Raw genomic sequence first — 22351 nt, 5'->3', positions numbered from 1 at the left:
TTACCTCAAATTTCACCTCTGTTTCACTTCTGATCAGAATACCTCCGAGGCAGTTAGACATCCACAGGAGTAATTAGGCTAATAAAATAATTCAGAAGTTGTTAATCATAAAGACAAAGGATTCATGGAGATAGTTAATTTATCATACTGAGGTTTCAACAACTTGTTGAGAGAAGTCACATACCTATTCAAATATCTAGGGACAAAGGAGTGGAAATATTACTCCATCGATGACACAAACTTAATACTTCAGATAACAAATGAAGAACACTGTTAAACTTTTCACTGCATTTGTCTGGGAAGGAAGCTGCAGGACTGTCACAAAAAGCAACCCTGGCAGTTGTTCAGAGGGACTCTTTAAAAACCCGCCACCTTCATCAGCATTGCCTGATCACTACCATGGAAACTTGCCACCAATTCACTGAAGGCTAAATGCCAAGAAGCATGCATAGTTCCCCACAAAGCTTCTTCCCATTCTTCTGGTATCTCCCAACTACGTATTCTCTCCTGGAAGGCAAGCAACTCTCAAGTAACTGATTTGACAGCAGTTTAAGTAAAAATTAGGTTCCTCCAGCACTGTCAGGTACCACATGATTGCTTGTGCCTCCCTGTACACTCTCCTTGTCTGTCTTCATTACTAATTCCGCTGTCCCAGGAAAGGGTTGGTTTTCCCACTCCCCAGACATTTTAGTTTAGCACTCCTACATGTTAAATATCACAGCATGGTCTCTTGCCAGAAGCAGTGTGCAGGAGGAAGCTGGTGGCAGAGAAAGGGAAGAGCTTCATTGACACCACACAGCCCTAGAGCAGACAAGGGGAGAAGACAGCAGCCAAACACCACGAAAGAAGGCAAGATACAAGCATTCAAGATGTGGTTGCTCCAGTCAGAGATGATTGCACAACCACACAGAACCTAGTACAGTGACGAGGCTCTGGCCAGCCTGATCTGGTGTGGGGTGTCCCTGTCCATGGCGGAGGGATTGGAACTAGGTGATCCTTGTGGTCCCTTCCAACCCTGGCTGATAGTATAGTACAGTATGATAGTAGTAATATAAAGACTGATGTAAGAAGGAAAAAGAAAAGTTTTAAAGAAAATTCTTCTCTCCAGGATTTCATACTAGCATTTCCTCAGTCTGCCACTGCTGGATAACAATATTCTTACAACAAGCTTCAACTGTGCAACCCTTACACATACCCAAAGACCTTCAAACTTAGCAAGAAAAAGTGAAATCTAACAGTGCTGTCAAGATTTCATCCTAGCAGCAAGGCTGTGCCGCAAAAGGCAGAAAGAAGTCACTTATTCAAAAAAGCTTACTTATTTACACAGGATAAGTAGTATCGAATTCTGTGAAGTGTAACTTTCTTTATGGGAAAAAAAAAAATCAAAACCACTTTTAATTTTGGACACCAGTAAATTTCGTAGTGACATATTTATCTTCCAAATTCTGCGAGCAGATTGTTTCTCTGCTGCTGCTGCTCAGTGCAATTCCAATCACTTCTACAAACCCAAGAAGTTAACAAGAGTAACTAACAGCACTTGATTTTTAAGGTCCATTCTTTAAATACCAAGAATTGATATTTTGCTTATTATTACTGGAAATAAAACCAGGTTCTATCTACTGCCGCCTTATGGTTCTGAATTATTTTGGAAGGGAGGACTGGGGAAGAGACAGAGAACCGAAATGGTCACACAAAAATGAAATATGGCCTACACATGCAGCCACTGTCTCTGCCACCCACATCTTTGCATGGAGAGCTCACTGGTTTTGTCCCACAAGCCAGTCAGAACAGATGTGGTTCTGTTTCCACTTAACAAAGAGAAACTCCATTTGACAAGCCGATTCCGGAAAAAAAAAAACTGGTCTGTGACCCAAAGGAAAGCAATTCTTCACAGAAGAAAAAAAGGCAAGAAGTTCTAATGTTGTTTCACAGTAACACATGATCCAATCTAAAATTGCTCTCTCAGGTCTGAGTTTGGCTGCTGCTAGAGAGGTACCCTGACAAGGCTAGCACAAGCAGTGGTCTCACTTTGAAGGTACAAAGCCTTGCTGTTGTAAACCTTAGTGATAACCAAAATTATGCAATTCCTTCAAATTTCCATATGCTCATCAGCAGAACTGCTCCTCTTCTGGCACTCAAGCAACTCTTTGGAACCAGGACTTTCTGGGTCTCAGAGGTTTTGTACCTTCTCTGTAGGAAGGACTTGGATGAAGGGAAGGAAAAATAACAGCCACAGGAGGGCCAAGCACAACAAGATAAGTTGATCCCAAAAGGAGAAAAGCATAGCACAGTTTCTTAAGTTGTCATTACATAGCACCAGCCAACTGCCTGAAATGTTGTGTGCTCCTTTACCCTTCCAGTTAACAAATTAACTTTAAAACAAGCTTTATTTGCTAGTTACTTGCTACTGTGACAAACCCAAAGCAAGTTATGCATAATTTTATTTTCATGATAATCAGGTTCTTATAAAATATAATTAATCTTCTTCCTGTCAAGTCTGCTTCTAATTGCATGAGTTACTTTTTTTATTATTTTTTTTGTTAAGTCATTATACAACAAAGTTTCATCATCCAACAACTTACAAAGCCTAAGCCCTCAGAAGCAATAAAAACTACAGCCTTTCCTCCAATCTGGGTATTTCTAATTTCTAAAAAAAAGCCAAGACAGAGCCCCCTCCCCCAATACCATTACTGTCATGTGGAGACAAGGTGAATAATTAACTACGAGCTCTGCACAGCCTCATTAGCTACACAACATTGTGAGTGTTCCATAAGGTGTTTTTAAAATTGCACCATGGTCATCTTTACTCTGACAAATTAATTAAAAGCCACTCCTTACAAAAATACTACATGGAGAGTTAACATTTCTACAGTTTCATCAAATGGTTATTAGCCAACTGCAAATCTTGACAAATTTTCCCAAATTTAAAATGTTAATTTATGAAATAATGTTTTTTTTCCTGTCAAGCTACATATGTATTAAGTTATGATAGATTTTAAGACGGTTATATTTAATATGTGCATGTACAATATGCTGAGGCTGCTGCAGTAACTTTTAAGATTGATAAGGAGTAGAATTTCTTTTGGAGTAGCATTAAAGCAGGCACATTTTACAGAAACTTTTAATACAAAGTTTCAGTATAAAGATCCTTGGCAGTATAAGTATTATTTATTAAAAACTATGCAGCTTCATATGCAAGAAAGAGAGGATGTTTGGAAGTGAATCTCTGCAAGAATAAATATCATAGTTGACCATAGCTTTAGTTGCTAGTATGTCACTTAGCACAGTCTGCTCTAATTCACAGTTTATACACAAATACTACTGCATAAGAAAGCCCTTCAACTTTTTCCCCACTCAAAAAAACCTACCCTAATTAAGCACAGGGGTAAAAAAAAATTAAGTGTGAATGGAACACAAGCCTCTGATTAACAGAGCAACAAAGTACTATAATTTTAACTATAAAGAAGCTTTTAGAAAGTGTTCACCATGCTTACAGACTTGAACATCAGTTCCTCAGCATCATTATTAGAGACCTCTCTACAGGGTCACAGATCTCAGATAACAATAAATAGAGCAGAGTCAAAGAGTTATTAGCAATATACATGAAGCAGGAGAGTAAAATGAGTAAAATGTTTTCACAGAAACAACAAGAGAGACCCCAGTGGCTCACAGAGAGTGGCTCACAGGCTACTTACAGTAAGAACTATAAAATCTACAGAACAGTCTGGAATGGTAACCTATTCTACTCAAATTCCCAACACATTTGACTTAGCAACACTTCACCTGATGAAGCAATGAACCACAAGGTATTTTTTAGTCCAAATTCAGAAAGGCAAAATTAGATGAAAGCCTCAGTTCAACTAAGGCTAACTTTTTAAATGAGTTGCAGCCAATATAGATAAGCCATCATGTAGCAGTAGCCCTTTATTTCTCAATTAATTCTGTCTGATTTATAGCCAAATTAATTTTCCAAGTGGGTTGCAGCAGAAGAGATGAAAATACGAATTTATAAGGAAAGCTAGCACCCAGCCTAATCAAGAGATAATCCACTGCTTTTCCATAACAAGAATCTTCCTCCCACAATTATCAACACAGGCCGACAAAAGTTAAGTTACATCTAGCAGAGGAACATTGACTTCAATGTAGTTTTCCAAAAACACATCAGAGCAACTTGTTCATAACCATGTAAGAAACTTTTTTAAAAACAAAACAAGGAAGAAACTCTGAGAAACCAAACCAAAACACAAACTTATTAATTAAACAAACCTAGATTTAATGCTGCTTTCTCTCACCCATGTGATACAGGGCTCACTACAACCCAAAATACATAGAATACATAGAATAAACAAGGTTGGAAGAGACCTTCAAGATCATTGCGTCCAACCCATCAACCAATCCAACCCACCTTATCAACTAAACCATGGCACCAAGCACCCCATCAAGTCTCCTCCTGAACACCTCCAATGATGGTGACTCCACCACCTCCCCGGGCAGCCCATTCCAATGGGCAATCACTCTCTCTGTATAGAACTTCTTCCTAACATCCCATCTAAACCTCCCCTGTCACAGCCTGAGACTGTGTCCTCGTGTTCTGGTACTGGATGCCTGGGAGAAGAGACCAACATCCACCTGTCTACAACCTCCCTTCAGGTAGTTGTAGAAAGTAATAAGGTCACCAATAAGTTACAAATGCTGTTTTAACACTATTTTCAGGTTTTTATACTGATTACTAATTAAACAGTCTATTGCTTCTATTGGAGGAAAAAAACTTGCATATATAAGTTACAAATTCATGGAAATCTAGTTCAGTTATTTTATTAAAATTACTTGGTTATAAACTCAAATTGAGTAACAATTCTCATAGTATTTATTTTATTTTTTTTTTATCTAAGTTATATCTATCTTATAAACCCTCTCCAGCACATGTTTTAAAATCCAATGCACATTTTAACAGTGCATTAAAATTATAGAAAGAGATCTCCCAGGTCTTCACTAAATCAAATCACGCTCTTCCTTAATAGCAATTACAGTTCGTATCTCCTTAACTCCTACCAGAAGATTGGTTTGGATCTTCCTGTCCTAAGTTAAGAATTCATTTCTAATATACAAAATGGGTATGTACATGGACAGCTTCTATCAATTTGAATTAATGTAAGAATTTCCTCTTTACTGTCTAACCTACACATGTACAGACAGACATCAGAACAGTTTATTCCTGCTCCAGAAAAGATTTGTATAAAGGCACTAACAGGAAGAGCCTCTTACTTGCATCAGATCTATCAATTACACAGCTATGCAGCAAGTCAAACAAGGAACCTGATACAACACAAAATGAACCCAGCACAATAACTAGTTCTCTGTCAGATCAATGCGATCCTTTCAACAGCTCCATGTTAGAGCAGATTAAATGTATCGTGAAACTGCACACCAAGAGTTTACAAACGACTAGCTAACCACCTTAAAAATAAAGCAAACATGAAATTACATCTCATATGAAGCACTTTTTAAAGCCAGCATTTTCTATCAGGAATTTGAATCTCCCAAACATCACAAAAGAAGCAACAGAGAGAGAAGGTAAAAAAAGATCTTTATCATTTGAAATCCGTCTCATGTGGCTTTGGTTTTCAAAATAGCATTTGGGTAGACACAGATAGAATAAGGTAAATTCACATTCTCAGATAGAGGGGGGGAAAAAAACCCCAAACCAAAAAAAAACCAGAACTTCTCCAACCTCCCAAATCCGCAGGATGAATACAGTCCCTAGGACTAAATGATTTTCATTTTATGGTCACCACCAAAACTTTTAATTGCCCTCTAAAGCAGGCTGTTGAAGTCATTCTGGTTTAGTTACCATATAATATAAAACCTCTTCTGTTGAGGAAGCCATGCTGGTGTACCTCACCCTGCATACCTTTCCTCTTGCAAAGCCATTGAAGATGCATCAATATGCTCCATTGTTTTAATTTAATTGGCAAAGGGCTGTTGTAACTGAACCAGTTCCAGAAGATGCTACCCATCTCCTTAGGGTGAGACATGTAGTACTTTCCAGAAGTAAAGGGCTTTGCAACTGGCAACTATTCACATTCACAGTGCAATTAACCCTGATATGGCTGACACAAAGGGACTTAAACTGGTGCTGAACCAAGTTCAGACAGTATTATTCTCCACTCTCCCAGGTATAGAAAAAAAAATGCTTTGAGTCTCTCACCAGGTTCATTAAAAGCAGCAATATTCATCCAACAATTTTGTCCATATTTGGTCAAATGCATAGCATTTATAAGGTGGGTGAGGGGTGAGGAAGTGGGGTGAAGGTGTGTTTGGCTATTTTTTTTTTTACTATATTTAATAGCATTGAGAATAACTTTAATCTCATAGTGGGTCACCTATAAGTCAAAACAAGAAATCCAAGGCATTAATGAAAAAGAGGCATATTTGACTGAGAACGAGATTTTTAAGTCAAGTGGTACAAAATAAATATGAATTTCCCAGAGAAAGTCATCGAAGCAACCTAAGCTTAGCAGAAGTCAGACAAGTTCAGCATCCAAAAATTTGATTCATTACAATAACCCAACCTTAATTTCCTCACCAGGCAACAGAAAATAGCTACTATTTAAATGACTCAGGTCACACCCTAGACAAGGATTAATCCAAAACCTTTGTGGCCTTTTTTTTAACCTTAGAAGGGGGATTTACACCTCAGCAAAGATACAGCTTATGCCAGTAGAACTGCTTCTACTTGTCTAATTTAGACCTATACCCCAGACTAATAAAAAGTCTTCTGGACAGTAAATTCATGGCATGGGAGGAGCAACACTGCTGGCAGCACTCAAGTGATGCTGAGCACCAGTCTAGCTCAGGCCAGCCACCTTAGGAGACCCGAACCCTTCATCCCTCCTCAGTCCCTTGTCATAGCCTCGAAAGTGCAAAGAGAAATACCACCTGGGTCAACAAAAAGCCATCCTATTTTAAGGAAGAAATGCTTTACTCAAATATTTTGTTTCCACCTGTGGGAAACAGAAAGCTTAATGTCAAAGCTGAGTACAGATAACTTGCAATTCAGATCAATAACAGGCAGTTCAGCCCGACAAGTTAGCAATCGGTGTGCAATACTGAAGATAACCAACAGCGTCAGCAGGCAACACTCAAGGCTTTTATTTTTTTTTTAAAGTGCCTTCATTCATAAGGAATAGCAATCACAACCTTAACAGACAGCCTTCATCATCTGCAGTATTTGCTAGAGGTTTAAAATGTTACATACAATTGAAAGTAAGTTTTCCCAAAGTAGTTTATCGGCAACTAGCAACATCTAGGTCAAGAGACAAAAAACTTTCCATCACACATACTGCTAAGTCACCTTTTTACACAGCAAAATGCAAAATAATCCCATTCAAACACAACAGGATGGGGAGTGAACATATCTAATCTGTGTTAGCTGGACGTGAACAAAGCACACTACCGGAAAGCCCCTACTCACAGGGACGTAGGGAAGGGGACAGCAGATGGGTTAAACTTCACACGGCAAATCGAGACATGACAAGGCTGGATGGGGTGAAACGAACCTGTAATCCCCCGCTGGTTTTATGGCACCGGGAGTGGACCGAGGGGCACAAGGAGATAGGAGCAAGATTAAACTGTCAGAGAAAAGAGGCTTTATAGCTATAATTTTAAAATAAATAAATAAATTAAAGGAAGTCACCACGACAGCAGTAGATCTAAGAGTGAGATTGACCTCCCTCAAGAAACCACCGGAAAAATGCAGAGTAATCTAAGCGGATGCTTGCACATGTATGCACCCACAGACAGGTGCGCGCACACATAAAGCACAGAGAGAACATTAGCAGAGTTGCCAGGGTCCCAACCCACAGGTTAGGGCTCAGGCGGCAGCAGCCACCAGCGCGTCAGGCGACGCTGCACTACGGGACAACAGCGGCAGCATCGGGCGGGGCGCGGCGGGTTCTAGAAGGAGCCGCCGCCCCCCGGGGCCGCGCCGCCCGCTCGCTGTCGGGCGGATAAAGTTTGCAGCAGCCGCCGGCGGCGCCACTGCAGTGCCTGGCGCATCCGCCGCAGTGAGTGAGCCCCAGCCTGCGGGAGAACGAACGCCGGTAGGCCTGGATCCGGCTGCCGACGCGGCATCCCCTGCCTCCGCCCTGCAGCACTCTCCGCCGCCCTCCCCGCTCTCCCGCTCTACTGACCGATAACCTCTTGCAGCTCGTAGGCGTCCCTGCAGATGGGCCAGCCGACGGCCGGGGCGGTGGGCGCGGGCACCGGCGCCGGCTGGGGCTGCTGGACGTGTACCGGCGACTCGCCTTGCTCCGCCATGATGCTGCTGAAGCGCCCAGGCACCCGACGACCTTCTTCAAACTTCCCTTCCAGCAACACCTTTGGACCGCGCTCCCTCCGTCGCTCCCCGCGCAGCCGGGCGCCCGATGGAGGGAGGAGGCAGGGCACCGAGGGGGAGGAGGCAGAGGCGGGCGCCGCCGCCGGCCGCGGCCGCTCGCCGGGGAGAGGGAGAGCGGCGCTTGGGCCTGGCGGTGCCCGGCTGCTGTCGGTGTGCGACGCCGGCAGAGCCTTCGCTCGAGGGGGATGCGTGGGCTCTTTGGCGGAGGGGCGGCCCCGCTAACCCTCGGGGCTCGCCGCCTTCCCCAGCGCCGCAGCTTGCTGGCTGGCTGTATCTCCGGCCATCTTTCCTTCTCATCCCGCAACTCCGTGTGAGAGTCTGCTCGGATGGAAGTACCTAGAGGCCCTGTAAAGGGTGGCGGCCTGAACCTGTGTAGGCCACGGCCCTGCCAGCAGACCACCAGGCACGTCGCCTGGTGCTGCCAGGGCTGAGCACGGGGGCCAGGGAAGGGCTTGAAGCAAGTCCCATCTCATGGTGGAGATGCTGGAAAGCACCTGTTAGGCTGGTAACAAGCGCTCGGCGTCTCTGGCGCGTAGCTCTCGAGCATACGGACGTTAGTGCTGAGAGGACTGCTGCTGGAAGATTACTTGTACTTAAATTTGAGGACGTGGGGTGGGAAAAGGCATTTATTTTCGTCAGTGATGAGGGTTCCAGTCCTACAAACTGGTTAAGCTGCCTCTTGACATGAGTGGCCCCATCCAGGGAAGATAGCATTGAAGCACCTGTGGGTGCTGCCTCAGCTCATGCTACGAACAAGTTCAGAATGTTCCCCTTGGCTAGCAAGTAGTTTAAGCAAATATTCAAAACGAAAATCATAATTAAACTACACCTTCCCATTATACAAATTGATATAAAAAACCCTCTGTGGTTAGATGAAACTGCTCTTTGTACAGATTTTTTTGCTTTTTACTGTCTTGGTAGTGTCCATGTATGTGTATAATTCAGTTTTTACAGAAAACATCTATTTGTGCTGTCTACCACCTCATTACTGTTTTGAATGCTTTTTATTTTAAAATTGATGGCAATCTAGGAGAGGAAAAAAAAAGATCTCCCTAGATTTTGAAGTCTTACTTCCTGCTGCAGGAGGAATTGAAGGTAATTAGTAATTAAAATAGGGAAATAGGAAAGCTTTCAATGTTAGCACTCGTTAAAAAGCAGAGCTGAAATAAATTGTTGGAAAGTATCATGAAGTGTGATTTGAAGTCATGAAAAGGTACACATAACACAGCCTGTTAGTTTATTCAGTTCTAGTTCAGTTCAAGATAACCCTCATTTGCTAATTAAACTTGTGTACCATCTTCAACCAAGACATTGATTTAATAGATTATTCCAAAAAGGAAAGCAAGTTACTTCAATTTTTCTGCATTGCTGAGAATGCTGTAGAAAGAATAAACTTGCCACTGCTTAACATTTCATCAGAAGGCATATCAGTTAACTTTCAAACATGGAATCGGCACTGAACTTCCATTAAGTTTATAGTAGTAGAAAAAATACTGCGTGTTTTTATGCTAAATTAAGTATCCTCTCAATCTCATTTTTAAGAAACTAGGTGATTAAAATATTTCCATGTACATGCATTAAAAATTACCTGCTGCAACATTATCGGTCAACAGGACTTGGAAGTGTGAAATTGTCATTCAATATTAAACTTAATGCCAAGGCTAGGCAAACTTCTTGTTACTAAGACCTTTCTACCAGCAATAGCATGAAAAAAAGACAGCAACAGCAAAGGCCAAATCAATCAGCACAGAAAAATGGGTTACTCACTATTAATGGAAAATGGCCAACTTTGCCATCTGTACTCAGTTGTTGCAGGTGGTGAAGGGGGTGGTTCCTGAACCATGAATTTCTGCGCTGCTGCTGTATCACTATTTAAACTCATGGTTTATGTCTGATATAGTTATTTTTCTCCTGATTTTGTCCCAGTAATTCTAGAACTTTGGGAATTAGTAGAGTGCACTTGCATTCTGCAGTTTGCTGAAATTAGTAGCTTCTCCAGAAAGAGCCTTTTAGGATCACAATTTTATAAACAGTAGTACTTGTGCGTTCAGAGTACAACTCGAAAATACCAGAGCCTCAAAGACGGATAAGGTAACAGAGAAGAAAGCAGCAGCAAGACCTTGGAGTGGTTAGTCTGTGCCAGTAGGCCAAGCTGCCTTTGAAAAGCAGGTCCTCTGCTGGACACATAGGAGAAGAATCCTGCAGTACTGAAGGCTCTAGTATTCAAAGCATTATAGGCAATAGCTCTTCTATAAGACTTTTCAAACACTGAAAAGAATAGCAATCTGCAGATTCTGAAGATTCCAGGCAAGCATCTAGGGCTCACTAAAAATCAGTATTCTCCAAATTTAAGACAATTCAGTCCTGTCTGAATAAGGTCTGGCCTTTCCACTGGTGTTTGAGCACATGACTCCCAAGAGTGTTATCAGGGTCACTGAATCCAATCACTGAACATTGATTTCAAAGTGAAAAAGGGCTTTATATAGCCAGGCTATAATCAAAACTAGCAACATTTAAACTGTAGGCTGCTATGGAAGAGGGGTTAAGCCAATGCTCAGACTTCTCAGGAGTCCTCAGCAGTACCCTATCCAGACAAGAACAAAAAAGGTAAGTTTAGAGCAAAATAACTCAGGCTTCATTTCTAGGTTTGAATGACTTACACAACAGCATTGGTTCTTAAAATTATTTTTCAGGCCAATTAATTAAATACAAATATACCTGTATAAAGTCAAAAGCATGAGGACTGTGGTTTGTAAGCAATGGTACATACACTAGTGGCATGCATATGCATGCAGACAGTCCCTTTTTTTCTGAGTAGAAAGGTAACAGATGCAACCTAAAGAGCCAAATAACCTAGCACAGACTAAACCATAGTGAGAGAAAACTATTCTCACTGGTATCAGTGCTACTTCAGGGAAACAAGTGAAGTAAAACCATCCTCTCTCCCAAAAAGTGGACATGCAGTTATGACCATAACATGGTATAGTATAGCTGTCTGAAATTCATGTAAAGTCCGAAAGCTTCTAGTGGTGAGGGATGGCTGTGCTTTAAATGGTGTCATGAAGGCAGCAGCTAGTTCTGATAGAAATGGACTAAATGCCTTCAACCTCCCCTTCTGTTCTAGGGAATTTATACTTAAATAGGTAACATGTCCATTGTCACTAGAATCTTTACTTTCATCAAAACTCTCATCTTAAGTTAGTTTCTGTTCACACAGAAGACATGAAACTTCATGGCAATTTACATTATAAAAAGCATCTTACTTAATACACTGGAAAACCTTTGATTCAGAAGTCACTGTCACCTGTGTTCATACCAAGTCTCACCGAAATTAATGACTATCAGAGCATGGTGACCTTACAAAATAAACCATTTTTATTTTTTTTTGAGGTTGAAGGCCTTCATGCCTTTGTCTCTTTTCATCCACTCCTCCTTAAGAACCTTTGCAAACTGTTCCACTCAGCAGCAAACTTATTCCTTAAACTCAGATAGGAAGATTTTGTCTTCTCGATATTAATGATTGTTGAACCAGTAACCATTAAACTAGAGTTTATTGTTGTATTTCCTTATGTGCCATATCTAAGGCTGTTACTGGTCCTTGCAATAGAAACTTCCATTGCCTTTCTGGTAAGTACAGTCAGTGCCACAATATGTGCCATTGTGATTAGTGACTCTTTCTATTAGAAACAGAATGAAGTATTGTTCTCTTTCATGCGAACATCAAGCCTTTTTTTAAAGTATTTTCTCATTTGATTACCCTATTTTTCAGTCCATAGGTACAGGAAGTGTTCACATCTTTGTCTCAAGAACTCTAAATGTGAGTGACCTTGACAAGCATATTGAGGATGTCGCTTAAAAGGCTAATGGAGCCTATATGTGCTTGTCTGTAGAGCTGTATAGCAGACACAGCCTCAGTAGAGCTTGTTGCTCAGTATCACACCTAGCATTTCATGGTAGAAACCACTGTTTAGACTTAACATGCTCCACATCCACTTTTTCAGATGAGACCATGAGAATGCATTTTGCAGTTAACTTGCTGTTGCTACCAAATGAGCCAAAACTTGCAAATGACTATTTCATCCCAGCACCAGTAGCTTGCTACCTAATTTGTGATGGCATACCAATGATTATACATTTCAAACATTCAAAATTCAGAACTGTTCATACATTCATGATATTTACACACTAGTCATTTATGTGTTGTCAGCAATAGCCTTTTTGCAACAAATGCCTTTTGGAACCTGCAGAATCACAACATCCTTTATGATGATTTGAATGAATTTAGGGTACTGTAACCATGAAGATGACAATGGATTAAATATTGTTACTTTTGAACTGTAGTTTAATATCATTAAGATGTTATGGAGATGTCTGTTTTTACAAAGCTTTTAGCGTGAATGAACTCTTTATAGATGTGAATGGGTGAAACTGAAACATATAAAAGAAGTTGACCACTATAGGTTATAAACATCTCATGCATATTAATAAATCTATCTTCAGATACCAAAAGGCTGGGGAATATAATGACCTATTTCACAACTGGAAAGAGAGAAAGAGTAAGGGATTTGCTAAAGGTCATACCAGAAGTCTGTAGCAAAACTAGAAATATAACACATTTCACACAGCCTCCCAGCCAGATCAAGGACCTCATGTGTCTGGGAGAGAATTCCTAGTTGAGTTCAGTTGAAAACATTAGTTAGTTCCCTTGGGCACCTAAACAGGTGATGGGATAAACAAGAGAGATGTGAAAAAAATGTGGTCAGTGGTGGGCAATGGGATGTACCACCATTTAAACAGGAACACAGGTTTAGCTTTGTTAGATTGTCAGGAATTGATGCTATGTCCAAAACAATGACCTCAATGAAAGGCTATTTATCATTTCAGTAAAGGATTCTGGCCTTTCCCCATTTTCTAATTATAAGATTGGGAAGGAATGGTTTATACTTTACTGGAAAAATACAAACTTGAGTTCAGCAATGTTTATAAAGGGCTTGTGTTCTAGGGTTTGAAACACTTTTAGATGTTTTCTTTTTAGTTGAGGGGATGTAAGATGAAATAATTTTGTGATTTAAATGCCATAAGTGTGCCTGTATATAAAGCCCAACCATTAGCACAAATTTGCAACTACATTTTATATTTCCAAATTATTTTTTCTGATTGGCAAAATGGTAGATAAAAAACAAAATAAACCTTGCTCTTGCTCATATTTCATGCTTTATTTCCACCATTATGATTTGCAAATGAGAAATTAAATTGTCCAGGGCTGCTGGTTAAATTTCACCTCAAGTAATTAAACAAGATTCTGTGTCCAGCTTGAGCTGCTATCTCAGGGCAGTTTGCTCTGCTTTCACAGAAATAGCAGTTTCCTCAACCTGGGTCATCCTTGAGGAGGAAAGCTGTTTAATGAAGAGCTCCTGCTTAAGCAAGCCATGTCATAGAATAAACCAGGTTGGAAGAGACCTTCAAGATCATCGCGTCCAACCCATCAACCAATCCAACACCGCCCAAGCAACTAACCCACGGCATCAAGCACCCCGTCAAGTCTTCTCCTAAAAACCTCCAGCGATGGCGACTCCACCACCTCCCCAGGCAGCCCATTCCAATGTGCAATCACTCTTTCTGTATAGAACTTTTTTCTAACATCCAGCCTGTATCTCCCCTGGTGCAGCCTGAGACTGTGTCCTCTTGTTCTGGTACTGCTTGCCTGGGAGAAGAGACCAACATCCGTCTGTCTACAACCTCCCTTCAGGTAGTTGTAGAGAGCAATAAGGTCACCCCTGAGTCTCCTCTTCTCCAGGCTAAGCAACCCCAGCTCCCTCAGCCTCTCCTCGTAGGGCTTATGTTCCAAACCCCTCACCAACTTTGTTGCTCTTCTCTGGACTCGTTCCAGCAAGTCAACATCCTTCCTAAACTGAGGGGCCCAGAACTGGACACAGTACTCGAGGTGCGGCCTAACCAGTGCAGTGTACAGGGGCAGAATGACCTCCCTGCTCCTGCTGGCAAGGCCTGGACTGCTTTGTGAAGACAGGTGGGCTGGGAGCCGTGGATGTCAGCAAGGCAGCAGGGGCAGTGGCCTCACTGAGCAAGGAGCAGGCCTGCAGGACCCCAGCCAGGTGAGGGAAGCAGTCCCAGTGATGGCAGCCAGAGCTTGTGACAATGGCATGACAGACAGGCAAATCTGGAGGGACAGGATAGGTCTAAGCTGCAGCTGGGAAGTTCAGTCAGCACATCAAGGTCAGGAGGAGAAGTGTGTAAGACTGGGCACTACTAACTATACCAGTCTCGGGGAGGGATCAAGTATAGCTACAGTGTAGCTCAGGCAAGGGTCATGGGCAAAGGCCTAAACGAACACAGCATCAGACCAAAGCAAGGCTTCTCATAGCTCTTCATTGCAAAATGCCTGTTTTTATAGCACCTCGCCACTACCATGTCCAAGCTGGCCTTGAATACAGACATCAAACCCCCTAGGAGTAAGGAAAAAAGTGGCCTATCTAGTTGCTGTGCTCAGAGCCCAGCTCAAGTGTTTCTCTTGTTGCCATATCCACCATTAATTTCCAGAGTTGCAGCACAGAGCCAAAGTATTGTCAGCATAGCTTCAGATTTGAATTCCGAAAACTGCCTGTTGCTCTAATTCCCTCCAACAACATGTTGAAATGTGGTAATCTACCCAAAGGAGAAAAATCAGAAGTTGCCATCCTTTCCTATATACCAGTTAAAAATAGCAAAGCTTCCTGGTACCAAGACAAGCTATGGAATAATGTCTGAACAAAATAATGAGGAGTCGCATTGTCAGTTAAGGCATTAAAAACAAAATTTACATCTAAAGAAGAATTACTATCTCTTCCTGAGAGCAATGAGGTCCTTAAAAATTCCTAAACACTCTAATTCCTTTCTTTCCTATCTGTGATAAAAGCAAAAATGTGCAGTAGCAATATCCTCTAATGTTCACAGCATTAAAAAAACATTTATTGACTCAGATTTTAGTCTTCTTTAAAAGCTCTTTAACAACCGTGTTGGGTCTCACACCATTTGTGTAGGAAAGGAGGCTTTAAATATAGTGATACAAACAACATCCTAAAAATAATGCATCCTTTACTGGTTTTATGATTTCTTTAAAAATCTAATTTGTCCACGAATGGCAGAAACTTAAACTCATCAATGCTGTGCTTTTAATAAAAAAAGAAACAGAAATTAGGCAGTTCAGGCACAACCTATTTGTAGGTTTTACTGGCATATCATTAAAACAAACAAAACACTTCCTGCAGATGTCATCCAAAGATGCTGTACCCATAAAACCCCTACATTTGGTATGTATCATTAGATACAACATTCCAAGAAGTGCTCCTAATTTTGTCTCAGTCATTACCAATAGTAGAATCAACTGTGCACAACAGTCAAATACCCTGGGTATAACCAGGTTTTGCTATAACAGCCTGCAGTCCATCCTTTGCAAATAGTGATCAAAGTCAGATCTCTGACCTGGTACTCTGGCCAGTATGGTTGCACCTACAAAAGCAGTTATAGCAGCAGAAACCATACTTGGACTAGTTCTGTTTGCTATGCTTATGTAAGGCCGTTTATTGTATTAAAATAAAAGTCTAATTTTGCCAATATACAAGAAAACATATTTGGAAATGGTACCAGTAAAACACAGGTTTTATCTCTGTTGGTATACAAGTTCTAACATAGATGCAGCTTTGTCTTACCAGTGATCACATGGTATAGTGCTGGTATCAAAGTACTCAGTGATACTGATCACAGACAGCACTTACACAAAACATCGGCTGCAGTGGTATGATCTTTGAGTGGCACCTAGAGAGACCTGCATGGTGTTACGAATCTAGGAAAATCAGTAAGTTAAATATGAATATTAATAAAAATATTAATATGGAAAATTGCATAAACTTATCAAATGGGCTCAATGTACAGTTGGAACATATATTTACAGTGTGACTGTACAATTTTTAGGCAATAGAACAATTTTTAACAATTTTAAGCAAACCGGGAGGAATAACAGGGAAAGAGAGAATTCCCCGGCACAAAATGGCACTCGACCACGGGGGGGAGACTCAACAAGAACCGTAAAGCCAAGGAGGCAAGAAATGAATGACTCAGGAGAGGTTCTACCCCAAGTAGGGGGGTGCTGCTGCTGTATAAGCCACTGAGGCCTTTAGGGCACTCTTGTGTGCCAGGCAGGGCTGGTTGCTGGCAAGAATGCCACATGGTCTCGGGGCTGGTGTGGTGTCAGCAGTACTGCAGGCTGTAGCCATAAAAGGCAGAAACACAGGCCTGATCGGGGAGGCAGTGGCCAGTACACATGCTCTTACCCCAGGAGGAGGCTTGTTTACCCAGACATGTTGGGCCCTCTTCTTTTGTCCCTTTTCCCACGTTACCCCAACTTCTGCAGGAGGGAGGGCAGAGAAGGGGACTGTGCCTAGACACATCAGTACTTGCCTGGGTTTGTGCTGGGCCTGTTTAGTCCTATGATGGCACATGGGAACAGAATGCTACGAGCAAGGGGAGCAGGCGCATCTTGCCTTGGAAGTGTAGGGCCCTGGGAGAATATTGCTGGGTAACATTCAAAGGCAAGAATAGTATTTGATGTGAAGAATGGGGTAACTGAAAGCTCTGGGACAACCAAATATCCAATAAAACACAAGAAAACAAAAAGATACTTTAAAAGAGCTTTCACCTGAATCTGCCGTGTCAGTGAACAAAAACCATGCTGTCTTGTCATATCACCTCATTTCCTATAGTAACTTAAAACTCTTTAACACATCACATACAGACATGGACACTGTTTACTCAGAGTAAGTTTGCTATAAAGTTGTCTTATGAAGACTTGAAGAACGTGTTACACGTGTATTTGAAATGTATGAGTGCAATGTCTTTTAACCAAAGGAAAGTGGAACTAAGGGAATATGCAACCTGTCTAAGCTATGAGCTTTTAGGAACTTAATCTGTTTTCCTACAGTGAATTGGTTTGTGGCTGAAATTGTGAACAAAAGCTGCATCTTTATCTTTCAGCAGCCCAAAATCTTGGCTAGCCTGCTGACATGCTGAGACAGCTGAAGCTGTCCACTCCAGAAAGAAATCTGCAGAGGACTGAAAACACTCCAATGTTATACATCAAGTGGAGAACCAGCACAGCCCTGAGGAGAGGAAGGTAGCAAAGTTCAAAACCCAGGAAAGACCTGCAGATGATTCTAACAACAGTAGCAGAAATGAGGACAATAACTAACACAGAAAACAAAGAAATGCCATCAAAACTATTGCTTCTGTGAGTGAAGAAAAGCAAAAAGCAGGTAAATAATTATTAGATATTAAAACCAAAACAAAGGGGGGGGTGGGGGAGGGGGGGGAGAGAAAGAAAAGAAAAGAAGATAATTGATTTGACCAAAACATGAACTGTGATTTCCAAAAATATATTTGAACAGCAAAGCCTACAAAGTTAAATTCTTCAGCACAGGTTGGGACAGAAGGTGCCCAGCTCCAGTTACCATTCTGGAGCATGATTCCCCCTCTGTGTCAACTGGGGCTTTTTTTTGACAGCAGATCACTTGATCTTTAATGTGCTAGAGAAAAATGTCTTGAAAATTCTAAGCCATGTGTAGATTTTAAAGGCAAACAAAAGGGTTAGTAAATTTTTTATTGGCCTGATTGCATCTGCACTTGTTAGGCCGCACCTCGAGTACTGTGTCCAGTTCTGGGCCCCTCAGTTTAGGAAGGATGTTGACTTGCTGGAACGAGTCCAGAGAAGAGCAACAAAGTTGGTGAGGGGTTTGGAACACAAGCCCTATGAGGAGAGGCTGAGGGAGCTGGGGTTGCTTAGCCTGGAGAAGAAGAGACTCAGGGGTGACCTTATTGCTCTCTACAACTACCTGACGGGAGGCTGTAGACAGATGGATGTTGGTCTCTTCTCCCAGGCAGCCAGTACCAGAACAAGAGGACACAGTCTCAGGCTGTGCCAGGGGAGGTTCAGGCTAGATGTTAGGAAGAAGTTCTATACAGAGAGAGTGATTGCCCATTGGAATGGGCTGCCTGGGAAGGTGGTGGAGTCGCCATCATTGGAGATTTTCAGGAGGAGACTTGATGGGGTGCTTGGTGCCGTGGGTTAGTTGTTTAGGTGGTGTTGGATTGGTTGATGGGTTGGACGCGATGATCTTGAAGGTCTCTTCCAACCTGGTTTATTCTGTGTATTCTATGGTATCAAATTAACTGTGAAGGCTTGTGTGGAGTATCTCAGCTAAGTAGCTAATAGAAAAAGTCAGGCTTGTTCAACTGGATAAATACTCTGGGTTGTGGTTCACTTGGCAGAAGTTTGAACAGGTCACAAAGTTGGTCATCTTTTTTGCTTAGCTCATAACATTGCTCAAAGTTATTTTAAAGTAATACCATCCATAACAAGGGGGGTTGTAGTGAACATGTCAGATTCGGTTGCATTTATGCCATATCCTGTTATTTAATAGTTCAAAGTATGATTTAATTAGCAATGAGTCTCCTCCTGTCAACCCATGACAATGGCAGACATTTTTGGCAGAAAATTCCAAACTAGAACACATAACTGAAGAAGCTAGAGGAAGTGGAAAAGATAGGATGTGCAAACCTTTTTTTTTTCCTTTTTTTTTTTTCCATAAAGAAATAGAAAACCTCAAGTTACAAATGTAGGAAATACCTAGGAATTAATGCCTCTCTGACAAAAGACAGAAATGGAAGTAACGCTTCATGTATCAGACATGACAGATGAGGTCATCTCCAGCCAGAGACAGTAAAGGAAACATACAGCACTTTACCCAGATCCCAGAAAGGAAAGAGACCAGACATATATGGAAAGAGATGTAAGCTTGATGGTTTGTTGCAGAACTGAGGCAAGACAAATAGATCCCCTGACATAAAGCAAACAGAACAAATGAATTTTCCATATCAACAATGGCAGTGATATTTCAAGTTGTAAGCCATTTAAGTAGGCTCCATTTATTACCTGGAAATGTTTTAAATACTCATCTGTTTTCTAATGTTTATATCCAGAACGAAAGTTTAAGCACTAAAATCAGGTAAGAGCTTTTGTATGGTCATTTGCACTACCTCGATTGAAGGGCAGAAACTCCTTTCTCTGCTACAAGCTTTTTAACAAGCAGATATCTGAATGTATTCCAAGAATCTATTAATACTGTGGTTAAGGAAGACCAAACAGGATTTTTATTTGCTTTTACATCTAATAGTTTTTTCTTTAATAGGCAGAAACATGGTAGGCTTTAATAATGAGAAAGGAAGAAAGGAAATTAATATTTCCTCTGCTGCTTTGTCAAACAAGGAATTAAGTAGAAGTCCTTTTTTTTGTTACTTCTCCCAATCACCCAGCAAGTGACAATATAGAAAAGGGTTTTTGTTGTCTTTTTCTTAAAGGGACAATTTTATGTTGTCTCTTTGTTATACTTCTAAAGATATATAAGAGTATTTTTCACTGCTTGAAGAAGTGCAATATGTACACTGAAAATATGTAGGAGCTATAGCATTTGCAAGGTATATTTCTTCTGCTATAGTAAAACACTTTCATTTTTAATGAAGCAAACAACAGAAAAGATTTCACACTAATTGTGCATGTAGCTATTGACATTCTCTGATAGAATTCACTGTATGAATGCTGTATTAAACAATTAAGCAACAGCATATGTGTAGAGACAGCATATGTGTAGATAGAAAAGATGTTTACATTTTAGATTCAGATCTTGTTTGCCAAATGTCTTAAATGAAATAATAAAGACTTACACTTTTAGTTAGTGCCTTAGAGTCTGAGCTGTAAATTAACTACTCTAGGCTTAAATTAACATTAACACTGAAGGCAGTAATAGTATCATAGTATCAGTCAGGGTTGGAAGGGACCACAAAGATCATCTAGTTCCAACCCCCTGCCATGGGCAGGGACACCCCACACTAGATCAGGCTGTCCAGAATAGTCCTCTTCACAGCTGCTTGGAGAGTCTGGAAAATTATTTATCCAACTGTGCAACTTCTGTGAAGCACTGGTATATGAAATAGTTAAAAAGCAGGAAAAAGAAATTAAATCAGGTTAAATGTTTGGGGGTTTTTACCCCAAACTGAACAATATTTCATATTTTTTATTAAAAAAAAAAGAAAGCCATAACAAAAAACCCCCAAGAACCACACACCGAACCATCGGCTAAGTTTATGGCAGAGAACATGAATGTGACTCACAAGAGCTGAAGGACTCAGCCCTAGTGTTTAAGGCTCACTGGCATAAGTACAAATGAAGCATCAGCATGTTCTTTACAGTGAGGGTGGTGTCATGCTACAACAGGATGCCAAGGGAGGTCATGGGTGCTTCCTCCCTGGAGGTGTTCAAGGCCAGATTGGATGAGGCTGTGACCAACCTGGTCTAGTGGAAGGTATCCCTTTCCGTGGCAGAGGGGTTGGAACTAGATGATCATTAAGGTCACTTCCAATCTAACCATTCTATGAATCCATATAAATGTTGAGACCCTTCAGAAAACTGCCCCTGTTGACTGCCATGGACTTCAAGCTGGAAATAGTGCTGCTCACTCAATGACACCATTAGGACTGTTTTCTTAGGGCACACATTCAACCATATTTAAACACCAATGCACCCCAATAACAACATGAGATCTCTGAATAAACCTTGGGGTTCAAATCTCACTATTACTTTAAATGGAAATCTTACATTCTGCAGTGCTAGGCACGGATTAAAGTACTAGATAAATATATCGGGTTGCCTTCAACAAGGGGAACTGCAACCCGGCACATGCATTATGAATCAGGAAAGTAAACGGTATTGATTTGTGTTAATGCTGATCTCATCTCACATTCCTCAGCAAGGTTCAGGAGACATTTCCACTCCCTTTAGGAATTATAAGTTCATATCATTTGTAGAGACAAGCCTGACAAGCCCAAAGAACTATTACTTCCAACTGAGAGATTCAATAATGGAAAAAGCCTATGTTTTTTCATGTTTTGCAGTTTTTTTTAACCCTGTGCCCCTGAAAGCTGCCATGGTGGCTATCCTGGATACTAGAACTACTTATTTAATGGAAGAAGAATAATAGTGTAGGTAGACAGACCAGGCTTCCTCCAGCTGCAGACTCAAAACAGCCTCACACTTCACACCCCATCAGTCTTCAGTCTCTCTGCAGAGAATACCACCAAGTATCATTTACCAGCAGTGTCAAACTGCAAGGAGACAATAAACTGATTTCAAAGCTGCTGCCACTCACTCAGCCAGGTGATAGTGTCAGGTACACTCTGCAATCAGAGGATAATGGACCTATCATCTCACCTGCAGATGGTCAGTTTCTAGATTTCTAGGTTAATTTTTAATTCCCACTATTGTCTACTCTTTGCTTCAGCTGAGAAGCAAAGTTCAGCTATCTAAGCAATTTGCAGAAGCTTGGGTTATTCTTACTAGGTGGGTATATACATCCTTCTGCTACTTGGTCTGCTCAGGAGCTATTGTTAGACTATAGCATATATATATATATATACACACACACATACATGATAGCACGTATAAATATATATATATATATATATGTACTCTCAGGAAAGAAGGTTGTGGGAGGGAGTAATCACTTATCATTCTATTTGATGCTGTTGAGAAGATGAAAAGGAAAGACAAGTTTTTAGGTCACAAGTTCTTCAGTTCTGAAGCAGAAACAACAAGCTTGGAGATGGATGCAGGTTATAATGGAGACAGCTGGCAAAGACAGAAATGCCCCTTGCCTTCAGCAGAACAGCTTTAGGGCATAGTCAATGCAACTCTGGCCTCTTAGTCTAATCCTAGGCTGCCTTCCAGAGGCATCACTTCACCCAATATTAAACACCAGATAATTCAGTAAAGATAATTTTTGCCATATTGTGCCTGCTGTTGTCCAGAGTTCCTGACTCTCTGCATACAGTTGGACCTGATGATCTTAATGG

At 41.1% G+C, this 22351-nt stretch overlaps 1 protein-coding gene across 1 annotated transcript in view; it reads right to left on the bottom strand.

The window, feature by feature from the left end:
• The window catches only part of STK39 (serine/threonine kinase 39), a 105417-nt gene extending 96921 nt beyond the window's left edge, over positions 1 to 8496 (bottom strand). The window contains exon 1 of the mRNA XM_054174849.1: positions 8193 to 8496. Within this exon, the coding sequence (XP_054030824.1) occupies positions 8193 to 8319 (127 nt within the window). The 5' untranslated portion in view covers positions 8320 to 8496. The remainder of the gene's footprint in view (positions 1 to 8192) is intronic.
• Between the last annotated feature and the right edge of the window lie 13855 nt (positions 8497 to 22351).

Source organism: Dryobates pubescens, chromosome 2, assembly GCF_014839835.1.
Source record: "Dryobates pubescens isolate bDryPub1 chromosome 2, bDryPub1.pri, whole genome shotgun sequence".
NCBI classification, from domain to species: domain Eukaryota; kingdom Metazoa; phylum Chordata; class Aves; order Piciformes; family Picidae; genus Dryobates; species Dryobates pubescens.
Note: the sequence above shows the minus strand (reverse complement) of the source record. Positions and strands in the feature narration are given on the sequence as shown.